Source organism: Eurypyga helias, unplaced genomic scaffold (assembly GCF_000690775.1).
Source record: "Eurypyga helias isolate BGI_N326 unplaced genomic scaffold, ASM69077v1 scaffold5783, whole genome shotgun sequence".
Lineage (NCBI taxonomy): Eukaryota > Metazoa > Chordata > Aves > Eurypygiformes > Eurypygidae > Eurypyga > Eurypyga helias.
The window spans coordinates 1-14,319 of record NW_010241758.1 but is presented as its reverse complement, the minus strand read 5'-3'; the positions used below and the strand labels follow the sequence as shown (position 1 = coordinate 14,319).

At 43.4% G+C, this 14,319-nt stretch overlaps 1 protein-coding gene across 1 annotated transcript in view; it reads left to right on the top strand.

Annotated features, from left to right (window-relative positions):
- The window catches only part of LOC104507526 (protein SON-like), a gene marked incomplete at its 5' end in the record, with an annotated part of 36,830 nt that extends 22,649 nt beyond the window's left edge, over window positions 1–14,181 (top strand). Inside the window, 6 exons of the mRNA XM_010148843.1 lie at window positions 513–623; window positions 1,018–1,134; window positions 8,534–8,681; window positions 12,662–12,730; window positions 12,823–12,938; window positions 13,605–14,181. Coding sequence (XP_010147145.1) covers window positions 513–623; window positions 1,018–1,134; window positions 8,534–8,681; window positions 12,662–12,730; window positions 12,823–12,938; window positions 13,605–13,763 — 720 coding nt within the window. The remainder of the gene's footprint in view (window positions 1–512; window positions 624–1,017; window positions 1,135–8,533; window positions 8,682–12,661; window positions 12,731–12,822; window positions 12,939–13,604) is intronic.
- Between the last annotated feature and the right edge of the window lie 138 nt (window positions 14,182–14,319).

The window sequence follows — 14,319 nt, the reverse complement described above, 5'->3', positions numbered from 1 at the left end:
TAACTTTTTATAGGTAAAACTTGACTTTTTAGGGTGACTTAATAGTAGGGTGCTCATGTGAACAGCTCTGTAGAAAGGCTGGTTTTTTTGGGTTTGTTTTTTTTTTTTTTTAATTCTTGGCTAAATTACATTTAATTCTTTTGATTAATAAGATACAATTAAACAACAGTATGCTTCTCTGTTTAAATATTGTAGACCAGAACTTTTGTGACCAGAACAGTTCTCTGAAAATAATTCTTTCGATATTCTGTACGTACAGGTGATACTAAATTACCAGCATGCTACACTTTAACTTCAGATTTTGTATTTGTTTAGGGAAGCCCGTACTGTGTGTACTTAACAAGCAGTCCCAGGATGGTTTTCACGTTGCCTATTTATATATCAAACCAACTATTCAGTGTGTAAACCAGCTTTGTAGTATTTGTAGCATTTATTCCACACCAACTTTTTCCAGATCAAATGAATATTACTGGGTTCTGATGTATTTTTAAAAACAATCTTTTTCTTCCCAGGGTGTGGACATAACTACAGCTATGAATGATCGAGCAGTGGCTCAGAAAAGGCTTAATGAAAACTCATTTGATTTAGAGGCCATGTGCATGTTAAATCGTGCACAAGAACAGGTATGTTGCATTTTTTTCATCAGCGTTTGATGAACTTTAAATGTTTACCTTTCATTACAGCTGATTTTTCTTACTGTTATAAGTACAGGTTTTTGGAAGCCCGGTTTTTTAGGCATATGTTTAAAAATTCTGCCTTTATTTTGCACTCAGTAACACCGATTTTGAGGGTAAGGAAACCATGAGCCATGAACTCTCTAGACTGAGCTCAAGCTTTAGGGTTAACATAGAAAGCTGCTCAGCTTTTGGAGCATCTGTGTAGAAATGAGTGTTAATGAGCACAGCACTAAACGTAAGTGAGGAACCACTACGAAAATTTTTGAGAAGCAACAGAGAATTGCAAAGGAAAAACATGCAAATCTTTATTTTGGTCTTACATTTGATTTTTCTTTTGTAGATTGACGCCTGGGCTCAATCAAACTCCATACCTGGCCAGTTCACAGGAAGTACTGGAGCACAGATCCTGTCCTCAGATGAGCTGACCAACAGTGGTCCCCAAGCATGGATTAGAAAGGTAGAAGTTACGCAGACATACTTGTCTAACTGTCGCATTTTAAATAGCAGTGGAAGTATCGGAAAATGCAAAAAATGTGCCTTAAAAACCTATGGTAATGCATGTGTGAAGTACCACAGGTTGAGTTGAATCGTTATCCTTCATCAACTTAGATACTTGCTGCTGCTGTGTCCATTTTGTTGTGCCTTAAGGTGTTGCTCATGACATAGAATGCTTCAAGAAGGTGTGCGTCTGGTATTTGAGTCAGATCGGTTCGTATATACTGTTACCTTACACCAAAATGACATTTGTGATACTGGTGTGGTTGCAGTGGTAGGTCCATCACTACTTTTACAGGACTGGGACAGATCAGGCAAGGTTTGATCCTCGTGTTATTGAAGTCAGTCTTGTTTTGGCATCAACTTCAGCGAACCAAGCCCCAAACTGCCATTTTGTTTGACTTGGTTCTCTCTGATTGCTACTTTGCCTCTACTTGTATCACAAGGGTTTTCTGGGAGCCAGAGATTTGGTGGAGCACTAAACCAGGGGTTGCAGTTGGGTTAAGAAGTTTAATGCCATCTTGCAGTGAAATAGTTACTGGTAATACTGGCTTATTTTTGAGGTGTCGTGCGTCATACATACACAAGTTTTGTAAGTTTAATAATAATTCATCCTTCATCCTTGAAAATGAATACTGAACTGGTTCTCTTTCAAGAAGTAGAACTGAGGAATTCAAGCAATATCCACCTTTCAGGCAAAAAGAATAACGAGCTATGGCGCTCAATCTTGCAAGTGACGTAGTCGAGTATATGCTGTATCTGCCCGTCCTTCCAGAACACAGCGTTAAGTCAGCCCTCAAAACTGGTGAGGTGGGCTTGAGGCTTAGGTAGAATTTTCCATAAAACTTGGTGTAAACTGAACACAAAAGCCTGGAATTACAGCATCCTAAAAATAGAAATATTTTTGCCGATATTCGCTATCTTGTTTTTCCACTTCATAAAGCCAAGCATTACAGAGAGCCAGGCAGCACAGAGATGCAGGTTACATGCTCGATGGGAGTCTCCTGCACTCTTCTCAGCATTAATGTAAAGTGTAGATGATCAAGTTGTATTTTAACTATAACTAACTTTTGAGATTGTAGCAAAATGTCAACTTTGATGTTTACAATAATTGTCCCTGGCAGAGGAACTTAGAAATATAAAGCGCTCAGCAGGGATGTGTTGGTGACAAAAGGAGAGCTTTTTCCACCATGAGGCTTGGGAAAGAGGTTGGCAAGCCTAGGAGGATTCTCCCTTTCTGTGTACCTTGAGTGGCTTCCCAAGGCAACAGAAAGGGAGCATCCCTGATCATCTTTCCCGAGCCTCCTCTTCTTGCCCAGTTTTCATTCCTTGAGGTTCTGTGGTGGTCTTCTGTGCCTTACAGTAACAGGAGTGTCTGCAAACAGAGATGAAGTGGAGAAGGCAAGTGTGTTTTCACTCTGTCTTTAACTAACCACGAACAAAAAAACCCAAGAAAACACTTTATAGAGAGAAAATGAGAGAAGAGTCTGGTCTCTGGCTTGTGGACATAACTGCTGTGAGGAGCAAGAAGCATATTGGAGTATTCTGTTGAATCTAGAACTAAAAGGAAGCGGGCAGAAGCCCTTCTGTCCTTCCTCTAGCTGTAAAAATGTAGTGGTTTGCAGTAGTAGGCGTCCTCCCTGCAAGCATCACGTGGTTTGTCAGAAAGGAGGCTGCTACTGAAAACAAGAAGAGTTGTTGGGTGAAGATGAGGACACGGTCCTCCTTCCTGCGCTGGCATTCCTCAGCTTGACTTCTTTTGCTCTTTCCAGGTTCCATATTCACACGCACATTGCCATCAGACTCACGAGATGACAAGTAGTGACAGTCACGCGCCCTCTACAAAGTGGGTTAGGGGCTACACAAGACTTGCCCTGTGGTTTTTAGAAATGGTGGGGTCTGTGGAAGCCTGCACAAAATTGGGGGTTGATGAACTTACTGTGAAGTCACACCCTGTGGTTAGAGAATGATTTCACAGAAAAGACTGAAGTAGGGCAAATGGGTTATGAATGCATGTTATCTTTCTCAGTGACACGAATGCGAACCAACCACGAAATGCAAAGTACAGGTTGTATTTTACTCGGGCACTTGGAGTTGTGTAACTTAGTTCCTGTTAATTATGCAATGTAGCACTGAAGTCAGACTGGTACTCCCTTTTTTTGTCCTAAGAAAATGCATTTTAACATTAAAAAAGCCCCTAGTGTATTTTATTTTTTCAACTGCTGGTAGGGCTGCGGGATTTCCTGGGGTATGTTGCGTGTGTAAACAAATGCAGGTTTCTGACCAAAGATGTCGTTTCCTGAAGGCATTTTGCTTGGGAGGTTGCCATGAGCAATTGCCTTAAGAGGACTCTGGAACTTGCACTGTTGAGCAGAAACAGAGCCCGTGTCAGCTAGCTCTCTGTGTATCACTAAACAAGGGGTTAGAACACCTACAGACGTTGCGCTTGACGGAGCTGATCCTGAAACTAGATAGGTGAACAGAAGAGCAGTGTGGGGAAGGGAGGAAAATTACAGTACACGGGGCACTTGTTTGGTAAGCGCTGTCTTCACTTTGCATTTCTTGGATTTCAGCTTCCTTTTTTTGTACTTTAAAAATTACTCTGGAGAGGTAATATGTACTCAAACCAAAACATGCCAGCAGTTTCAATTCTGTCTGCGTTTGAGGGAATCAGTTACTGAACTGGTGAATGTGGCGTACTTGAGTGATCGATGTACCAATTAGAAGCGCGGTTCGTTTTTCTAAGTAATATGCTAATTCATGATGTTCATGCGTAGGGCTCTGAGCAGTATTCCTAAAGGAAATGTGTTGTTAGGTTTCTTGTGTCATTAAACCAGATTTATTTCTTTTGAAAAGTGGTTTCTGTTTCAGTTTATCATACTGGTGTAATCAGTTCACAAATACGACTGACTTCTTCTGGAGGTCACTTCTTTTTGGTTTCTTCAGTTTTTTCTTACAAATACACTATGCTGCTGAATAGATGTCAGATCAGAGGAAGTGATCAAATATTTTTTTCCCAAGCAAATTCTGTTGAGGTCTGCTTACTCAGGTTTTCCCAGGCTCACCACTTGTTTCTGGATTTACCAGCTTCATTCCAGAGCCTAAACTTGCTCTCCAAAACAAGGTTTTTGCAACATTTTATGTACACAGGGCAGTGCTTGGGATCTGTTTCATTCAGTTGTGCTAAAGCATGACACACAGTTTTCCGGTGGCTGTTAGAATGCTCTGCTTTGTGTAGCAGGTTCTGAAGAGTTAAAGCTTTCTTCCAGCCTGGAGAAGAGAAGGCTCTGGGGAGAACGTATTGCAGCCTTCCAGTACCTGAAGGGCCTACAAAGAAGCTGGGGGGGACTTTTTACAAGGGCCTGTAGTGACAGGACAAGGGGTAACAGGTTTAAATTGAAAGCAGGGAGGGTTAGATTGGGTATCAGGAAGAAGTTCTTCCCGGAGCGGGTGGTGAGGCACTGGCACAGGTTGCCCAGAGAAGCTGGGGATGCCCCATCCCTGGAAGTGTTCAAGGCCAGGCTGGATGAGGCTTGGAGCAACCTGGTCTAGTGGAAGGTGTCCCTGCCCATGGCAGGGGGGTTGGGACTAGATGGGCTTTGAGGTCTCTTCCACCCCAAACCATTCCATGATGCTGTGATTCTTCCACAGTCATAGCAGATGAGTGAAACTCACACTCCCGATGGAGGTAAAACTCAGTCTTGTGATGGTCACTTGCACAAGGACTGCTGACCTTCTGACAAGGCTACTTCACCACAGTACTTCTATTCCTATTGCCTTACATGCCACAATGAGCTTTTCCTTGGAAATGAAGGCCACATGGCAAGGCAAATTGCCTGTATGTTAGTTATGTGGGACTGGCTCCCTCTTCAGCCCTCAAAAGGTGTGTTTGATGGGAATTCTTCAGAAGGCATTCTTCCCCTTGTACTGGGGAAGGAATGTGGTAGCTGCTGAAAGTGCCAGGGCACTTAATGGAAAATTCAGCTGTTTTGTAGAAGTTTTGCCAAAGGCAGATGCTTGTTCTGGTACTCGACTCAGGACAATTCTTCAGCCATAAGTTAGTCCTGTCTTTCAGACAGCTCGCTGTGGTGGAGCTTGTCCACCCAGTGCCTTTACAGCTTTGTTGTCTTGTGCTTAATGAGTTACTGTTCAGAAGAAATAAACTCTCCTTCTGACAGAACTTAGGTTGCAGTGCCATGTCAGCCTTTTGAGAAGGAATGGGTGTTTTCTTTTGTGAGAGCAGAAATTGATGATGTGTTTTAAGATCTCTCAAATAATTGTGTCTTCAATACTTTAAATGTTTAGGTGCTGTTTTATAGATGTGGGGGTTTTTTTTGGTTCAGTGCTGTTTTGCTGTCCTTTCCCAAAGACAGCGGTTGCAGTTAAACAACGATGACTTACTTCCAACTTCTGTGTTGTTTCACCAAAAAATCTTTAAAAATCACCTTTTCAGGTATGATTTTTGTTTTGGGGTGTGTTTGCTTGCTTAAGCCTTTAAATGCTAATTCAGGCATTCATGTCCCCCAAAGTTTGGCGCCCTAATGCAGCTTTAAGAGTGGAATAGTTTTAATTAAAATGACTTAAAAAACCCCTCTTTAGCGATCAGGGCTTACTATGTAGCCTTCTTTTGAAAGAAAAAGTGTTGGCATAAGGATGTGGCTTACTAGTTGCCTCCATCTGCTGGCAGAATGGGAGTGTGTGTCAGTTGTCTGACCTTTCACGGACTTCAGAGCAAAAGATGAGAACAACGATACCAAATTCTCATACAGACTTACTCAAATTCAGATTAGTAAATGAAAATGAGCAATTACTTTGTAACTAATTAGTCAATTCTGCCAACATCAAATACTTAGCAACTTGGGGGTTTATTGTGTTACATACTCTTCAATTTGATATTCTCCAGATGGGCCGGATCCGTGCTAGCTTTTACCCGTACTCTGTTAAATTATGGGCTGAGTGAAGCTGTCTGTCTGTAAAAAACAATGGTTAAAGAGAATAGAACTGTCCAGGTGACATTAGAGGTGTACATTGTTTATTATTTAAAACCAAAGCCAGGCAAAACCACAGAGCAAGAGGAACTTCTTCCCCTGCTGCAGGCCTTTGTTTTTTCAGTAAACTGAATCCAAGTAGGCTTCTCCTGGCCCCTCTCGCACTGGTACCAGAACTCCTTCATTGAGCCTTCTAGTGTGATGCACAAGTACAGCTGTTCTGTAATGAAACAAGACTGGCATTTCGGATTCCTTTTTGTCCAGATTCTAAGAGTCAGCATAGTGCAAAAAAACTTGTACTAATGTTATCAGAGAGGGTTCTGCATTCACACACAAGAAGGGGCGTTTTTAATAAACCCCACTTTGCAATTTAAGCTCTTTTAAATTCCAGTGTTTGGAATTTGTTCAGGCACTGGAAATTCCTATAGAAGAACCGTGGCTTTGATTTTTAACTGCGAATAGCAGTATTTGGATTCTGTTTTGTCCTTTCTACACCACTCCTAATCCCCCAGTTAGTACATTTAGAGGTGTGATGAGAAAGCTGCGTAACACTGAGATGACCTCACCGAGAAATTGCACGCTCTCTGTTGTGAACTGAATACACGCTGGTGATAGTGAAACAGGTGTGTTACATTGAAAATTCTATCATTGCAAAGCAGGTACAAAAGAGGAATCGGAACCCAGGGTGACATTGACTGGGGTTTGTATCATTCTCGGCATGGTTGCCCTTTTCTTATGAGAGGTTCCTGGAAAAGAGAGGGGAGGATGAAAACGGAAGTAAGTAAAAGCCGTTCTAGGTGTGTAGCTTGAGGCAGTTCGTATCGAAGAAACTGATTGTCTCTGTGCACACACACACACACACACACTGCATGGTCTGCACCACTCGGAAAGAGTTGGACAGGGGTGGTGCACGTAACCTCCCTATTCTTCCATCAGAGCACTGTGTTGTTGAATGCAGCATCCCGTTGTATGATTGATAGGTATTTACTGTTTAAGAGGTAAATATTTGGAGAAGTCCTGCCACAATCTTCAGCAATTAATTTTTGTTAATTTTTTTAACACCATGCATAGTGGGGATCGTGCACACGTGCGTCATTAGCATGTGTCGGTTGCCAGTTTGGAATCCCCTTAAAAACACATTCTCCTTAGTCTCTGCAAAAGTAAGACTTCTGGTTTTGTTTACATACGGATCGAAACCAAGGAGCTATACATCCTTTGTCCAAACCTGGGAAATGCTTACTTTTGCAAGCACAGCTCAAAATAAAGGGAAAAAAACAAGCAAACAAAAACCCCCCAAAAACCCAAACCTTGTTCTATTAATTTGCTTTGATAGTAAGTGAAACTTTCACAAAACTACTAGGCATTGTATCATCTAACCTACTGTGCGGAATAACCGATGGACTTATCAGTGCCAGTGTGTAAACTTGTGTATTTTAAGGCAAGCAATTTTTTGCTGTGATGGAAATGATTGACTTACTTACTTGGGTCAGTGGGGGGGGCAGAAGAGAGATGATAGTTCACAGAATAACCTGTGAACTTTCACCCCTCTATATGGAAACTTGTTTCAGGGTCAAATCCTTGTAGCTGCCTTCTTGCCACGGTCAATGCCAGCCCTACTATTCACAACACTGCGGCCATCGAGGCCTAGGTACGTAAACATTTAAGGAGTTTTTAAAGTTCTTTACATCAAAACAGATTTTTAAGATTTCTGTTTGTAAGCTTTCACCATTTAACAGCTGTTATGTTAATGATGATTTGAAAGAATGTGAAGACTACTGCTGCTAAACTGTGTGGCTAAGCGCCTTTTTTCCGTTTAAAAAAAAGAGACCTGTATGTTTCATGTGGATTTTCAGAGTAGAACTTGAATGTGCAACTGCTGTATAATAAAAAGTGGGGATTTTTTTTTTTTTAATTTAAAATACGCCTAAACACTTTGTGAATGTCATTACTAAATGTGCTTGTATTTTGTTCAACAACTAGGTACACTTGGCACACATGTTGCCAGTTAAACAGTTAACACTGCCTCCTTTCACGAGCTGAGAAGAGATGCATTGGAACCAAAGTAGCGTGTTTAAAAACGGACGGTTATCATTTTATTAAATACAGATGTCTGAAATGGGTCACTTGCCACTTTTGGATTGCATTAGAATTTTCTTAAGTTGTTGTTTTTTGAAAATACTGATTTGTGTCTCGTGTGCCTGCGTGAATTCCGGTTTATACAAGATGTAACATACATAAAGCTGAGGTGTATTTTTTTTTTTTTTATTTGAGTCTGTGAAATGTTGTTAGAAACATTTTTTGGAAGCTCCCACTTACTTTTTAAAATCCCGGTGCTAACTTTAGGACTTGTTTTACTTTTCTTTTTCTGGATAGGATCAGTTCTTAAGAGCAGCCCCTGTAACTGGAGGAATGGGAGCTCAACTGATGAGAAAAATGGGCTGGAGAGAAGGAGAAGGACTTGGAAAAAACAAAGAAGGCAGCGTTGAGCCTATTATGGTCGATTTTAAGACGGATCGGAAAGGTAAGCCCTGCTTAAAATGTCCTACGGCAGCATAAACATCTCACATCTGTTTTGGAGATATTCCAAGTTATTTTGGCTTAGTAAGCTTTTTCTGGGCTCAGCTTCACCGTAAGAATTAACGGAATGATGTAGATGACTTTGGTACTAGTTTTTCAAGCCTTGGCGTACGTACGTAGTCTTTGTCCTTATGCCTCTGAACTCTTACAGACGTTCTTTAACTTTCCCTCACCTCCCACTTTAAAAAAGCAGTTCTTAAAGGTAGGGATATGCTTCAGCTGGGTGTGTGGAGAAGGCATGGACAGGGAAGTAGATTGTGGAAAAGCTATTGTGGTTGGTCTCAGGAATGGGGCAGGATGGAAGATTGGATAGTTGGATGAGTTTTAAACTGGGGTGAAGGACAGAGGTGAGAGCTACAGAACTGAGTCACTGCTGCCTTTCAGTTGAAGTCCTGGCAGTGAGTAGACTGTCACAGTGATGTTTTTAGGTCTTCCAAATGGATGGTTTCTCTTTTTGTCCATTTGATCTCCCTGTTGATCCTTCTCCTAGTTTGATCCCTGCTGCAGACACCTCTGCTCAACTACAGTCATGTTTCCCTGATTGTTTTCGAAGGTTGCTTTAGTAGATTTTCCTCCTCTCCTGTATCGTCTGTGGCCACAGGTGCAACTGTTGCACTTGTCCCATTTGATTTGAAAGACCCATCTCTTCATTTACAGGCAGCATGCCGCTGCGTAAGGTGGCAGCGTGGTGTGTGTGATTGCCGCCTCGCCAGTGTGTTCAGCGACAGTCTTTTTTCCTGAGTGAATGTTTTGGAAGTGTGCTATCTGGAATAGCTACACATGGTCTAACCATTTCAAATACAAGATGCAGAATTTCAGCAGTCAAGATTTATGATCCAGTTGTTGTAATATGCATACTACTGAAGGAAACAGTGTCACACTGGCTGCAGAAAACCAAATTCGCATTGCTGTTCTCCTACATATTGTTTTAAAATCCAGGAACCTTTAATATATTAAGTAGCTCACACCTAAAATTATGAAAATACTTGGAAGGATGGATTTGTATTAGCTTTTGTCAGTGCTCGTAGCTGAGCTGGGAAGAAAAGAAAGCCTGTGAATGCGGATGTTGTGCTGTTTGTGTGCAGAGATGCTGTAGGAGTTGGAGGAATCTTCGAGGTTTAAAATCGCTCGTTCTCTGTACAGAGACGGTTTGGTACTGCTCAGGTGACAAAGCTAGCAGTGAGAACGTTTGAATTCTTAAGTTCTTTAAGTAAAGAGAGGGCGAGAACAAGAGAGCAAGCCGATGTTATGAAAAAAGCCATTGCTTTCTGCATTCGAAAGATCTTCTGGCAGCATAACACGGTTCTAGAACTCAAGAGGTGCCACAGTGTCACCGTACAGAGCACAGTGATACAGACATCTTCATTGTATACAAACAATGACCAAACTTGGTTTTCAGCTGGTTTTCTTCTGCCCAACCTTTCTCTTTAAAGAAAGGAAAGAAAAAAAAAAAAAGGAAAAAAGATGCCTGTTGACAGAGATTGCCAAGACAATCTTTGAAAACAGTATTTTTTGGTCCTTAGTTACTGTGATCTTTGTGGCTGTTGTTTTGTGAAGTTCTCGCTGCTGGCGAGAGTTCCTTCAGCTGAGCTTGATGAGTGTCAGTCAGAGGGAAGAAATTGAAAGGGGTCAGCTTTGGTGTTGTTTTCTCAAGCAGCCTTACGTACCGCAGCGAGACTTCTGTGGTGAGGAGGGAGAAGTTAGCTCTGTTCCCTGCGTCGCTTGCTTCTTGTTGTGCCACGGGGCACGCGGCAGCGCTGCCGCAACAGCCTGCGAAGGTGTCGAACCTGAAAGACCTTGGTGGTATGCAGCCGTCTCAGCGCTCAATTCTCCGGTTCTAGCAGCGTGCCCCAGGAACCCGGTGTGGCTGCAGACAGGAATGTCCTAATGCCTGCAGGGCTTGATGGCCGGAGTTGGAAGGGTCCAGCCCCAGGGCCTGAGACAGGGTCGGGTCCTCATTGTGCTGGGCGTTCTGTAACAGGTCCTTCGCACTTCCTGCTTCAGAACGCTCAGTCACAGCTGAAATGTTGGAGGGAGTGAAAATACTGACAGACCTTAGCGACGGCTGGGCTTTGCTTTAGTAGTGTTAAAGTATTTTACTGTTGTTGTATATGCAGTCTTGTCTGATTGTTTCCACAAAGAAATCTAAAGGCATTACAAAGAATGCTTTTTCATGAGGAGCCAACCAAGTCTGTAACAGGGGGAGACAGCTTGCCTTACGTGCTTTGTGCCCTTCCAGAGAAGCAACTGAGCAGTGATTGTACATTTACAACAAGTAGCTGTGAAAAGCTTCTTTAAACATCAGTGTTCTTTGATGCTTAAATATATAAGAAAGTCAATATTTTGAATTTCTGTGTAGAGGTTTAAAGAAAAGTCCAAAATTTTTAAAGGGAGGCTGTCTCTTATTAGGCAAGTAACCCATTTTTGTTTTGTAGGGGTTTTTAAACACATTCTTAGAACTTCTCCCCAGATAAAGTACTGTTTCTAGATACAGGAGCCAGCAGTTTGCTAGAGCGTGACTCAGTGGGCTGCACTACGGTGAGAACCCGAAGGCTGTGTGCCTTTGCCGTAGGTTTCCCTTGGATCTCGTCCCTTCCAGAAACACTCAGAGATGGGTAGTTCTCACACAGCCGGCGTTGAAACGAAACCCTTGCCGGAGGCTAGTTGGTTGGTCGGTCCATCAGCAGAGCATGTCGGAGTCCCTTGCAGCTTCTTAAAAAACCCCTCTTGAGGTACCAGGGACAAGATGCAGAGGAGAGCTGTCGGTGACTTGGAGTGAGGGAGACACAGCACTAATGCGGAGAGTGACGTCAGAGTGTTTTTCTTTGGTGAAAATATTTGGTTTTTTGGATATATAATTCTGTAAGGGGGTTGAAAAAACCTCATCACAGGAACTTTGTTTCAACGATTGCTGCCTGTGAGGGTTTTTATGGCACTGTAAAAGTCCCTGCTGAGGAGCTGCATGAATATTAGGATGAAAATCTGGTAAGGAGGGAAGGGTTTTCTTTTAAAGCAAAACAAAACGCCAACCAAAAAAAGCTGAAGGAACAGGAAGAAACTGGAAACAGTTGCAGTATCTCCCTGTCTCTGTTCACCAAAGCCAGGAACAGAAACAAATCGAGGTAAGAAACAAAGTGGTATTGAAGGATTGAAGTCTGTGAAGTTCTGCAAAACCAATCAGGTATTTTGTTTACGGCTGTTTAAGGTAATGGCAGAATGAATGGAAAGAAACTTGAGTCACTTGACAAGCATGGCGTGGCTACTGGTGTCTGATACCTTTTTGGGCAACTGTTAACGGTTTGTTTCTTACTCTTGGAAGATCTGAAAAGGAAAACGTTCTGCTCCCGTGTTTCACAGTGATGTCCTTTGGAACTCGTGCCCTGTACACTGGTGGGGGGGGGTCACCCAGTTGCATGCTCTGCTGCTTTATATTCAGGTGTGATGGGAGTAACTGGCTTTGACCCTGCACATAAACGTGTGAATCCTGTTGAAGGAAGAGAGGACACGTGAAAAGAACCCCACTGTGTAATTCGCATCACGGAAGGACGTGCTGGGCACACCGTTTACTGCCTGATGGCAGTACTTCAACTGCTTAGTGTGTTAGAGGCAAACCCTTACGGTGGTGGGTGACTTTTGGGTGGCACAAACCACATGCCGAATGAGAGAATGTGTGTAAGTGTCTCTCTCGTTGCCTGCCTCGCGCCAGAGGGTTGGCTGCTGCCTGGCTTGTGAAGAGTCTCGGTAGAGCAGCTGAGAGGAACGTTAGGTGGAGTATGGGGGCGGGGGGTGGAAACGCTGGATGAGAAGGCGGTTTGAAAGACGTCTGGGAAGGCAGTCGCATGGGGTCGGCAGGTTTTGCCTCCACTGATGCGTGTGATTGCAGAAATCAGGTGGGAATCGTAAACTGTCCTGTGTTCTGTTTAGGGCTTGTTGCTGTGGGAGAGAAGGCACAAAAGAGGTCTGGACATTACGTTGTGATGAAGGATCTTTCAGGTGAGAGTCTTACTCATCTTAAAAAAAGAAAGAAAGTCTCATTTGAAACAATGCTGGTGGCACTGAAATGTCAAATACCTTTTGTCTTGAAGGTAAACACCCGGTTTCTGCGTTGATGGAGATCTGTAACAAGAGAAGGTGGTCACCACCTGAATTTGTGTTGGTGGATGATAGTGGGCCTGACCATCGCAAGCATTTTATCTTTAAGGTGCATTCGAGTTTCCTCCTTTGCCCTTGGTTTCTCTGTCAAAGCTGATGGAAATCCGCGTGTACGTTTGCGTGTAAACACAGAAGCCACTGCAGGGGTGGCTGGGGACTGCTAAGCGGCGTCTCGGTGCTAAGATTCCCATGCCCTGTCTCTGTGAAGGCCAGATCGGATCAAGCACGTTAACCTATAAATCCCTCAAGAACTGTCCCACTTGTTACCACGTGGTTACTCATCTTAGTATCTGCCATATTCTCGACGGTTACTTGCAGGTGTGCGGTGTGACGCCTTCCTGTGGTAAAGGTAGCGAGCAAGACGTAGTTACTTTTGCCCTCTGGCCATCCCACGCTGCGGGCGTTCTTTGTCACGCGGCATCTTGCATCAAGGCCAGGCTGGATGAGGCTTTGAGCAACCTGGTCTAGTGGAAGGTGTCCCTGCCCATGGCAGGGGGGTTGGAACTGGATGGTCTTTAAGGGCCCTTCCAACCCAAACCATTCTGTGACTCTATGATTAGCAGTTCCGGTTTGCAGAGCAGACGTGGCTTTGGCCTGCCCCGAGAGGAGCCACCTAGGGAATGTGGTTGGAGGCGCTCCGTAGCGCCGCTGCGAAAGTGAAGTGAGGAGGCACTTTCTAACGTTTTCTTTTTTCCTTCCCCTCTTTCACGGACAGGTGAGAGTCAACGGAAACGAGTATAGGCCTACTTTTGCCAGCCTTAACAAGAAGCACGCTAAAGCCACAGCAGCAACTGCGGCTCTCCAGGCGATGGGACTTGTACCAAAGGAAAGCATGGTTAATACCACCATGTTTAGGAGTGCCTCACACCGCTAGATATTGTTTTTTATATTGACATTATTTCAGATAATTTTACTCTGCACAAAAATGGTATTTGCCCTTTGATGTTGTAAATACATTGGCAATTCCCACGTTGTAAAAAAAACTGTACAGACACCTTCAGGTTTTTCTTTTGTACCATCAAAATGTATTTAAATCATACTTAGTTTTTGGTATGTTTATATTGTTTACATTAGTGATGTAATTATTTCTTAAATGACTAAATCAGACGACAGACTCTGGAGGCATCAGTAATCCAAACCCTTGTTTTAAAACTCATGCGATTTCTCTTCGATGCGGAACGTTAACGCTTTCATACCATTTTGTACTCGGCTGCAGTTTGCCCCGGTCTCGGCAAAGCTACTCTTGCACTTTTGCCGACAGCTGGTAAAAGGTGGTGCGGCTTACCGTAGTCTGGTCGAGGCTGGCGTGTACTGCTGGACAGGTACCAGGCCAGGGCGGGGCGTGGGCCCCCCGCCAAAGCGCGCAGCAGCAGCCCCGGCGTATGGCGTGGACGCCGCGGCTTCCCCTCGGATTTTGCTGCGGCGGGGGG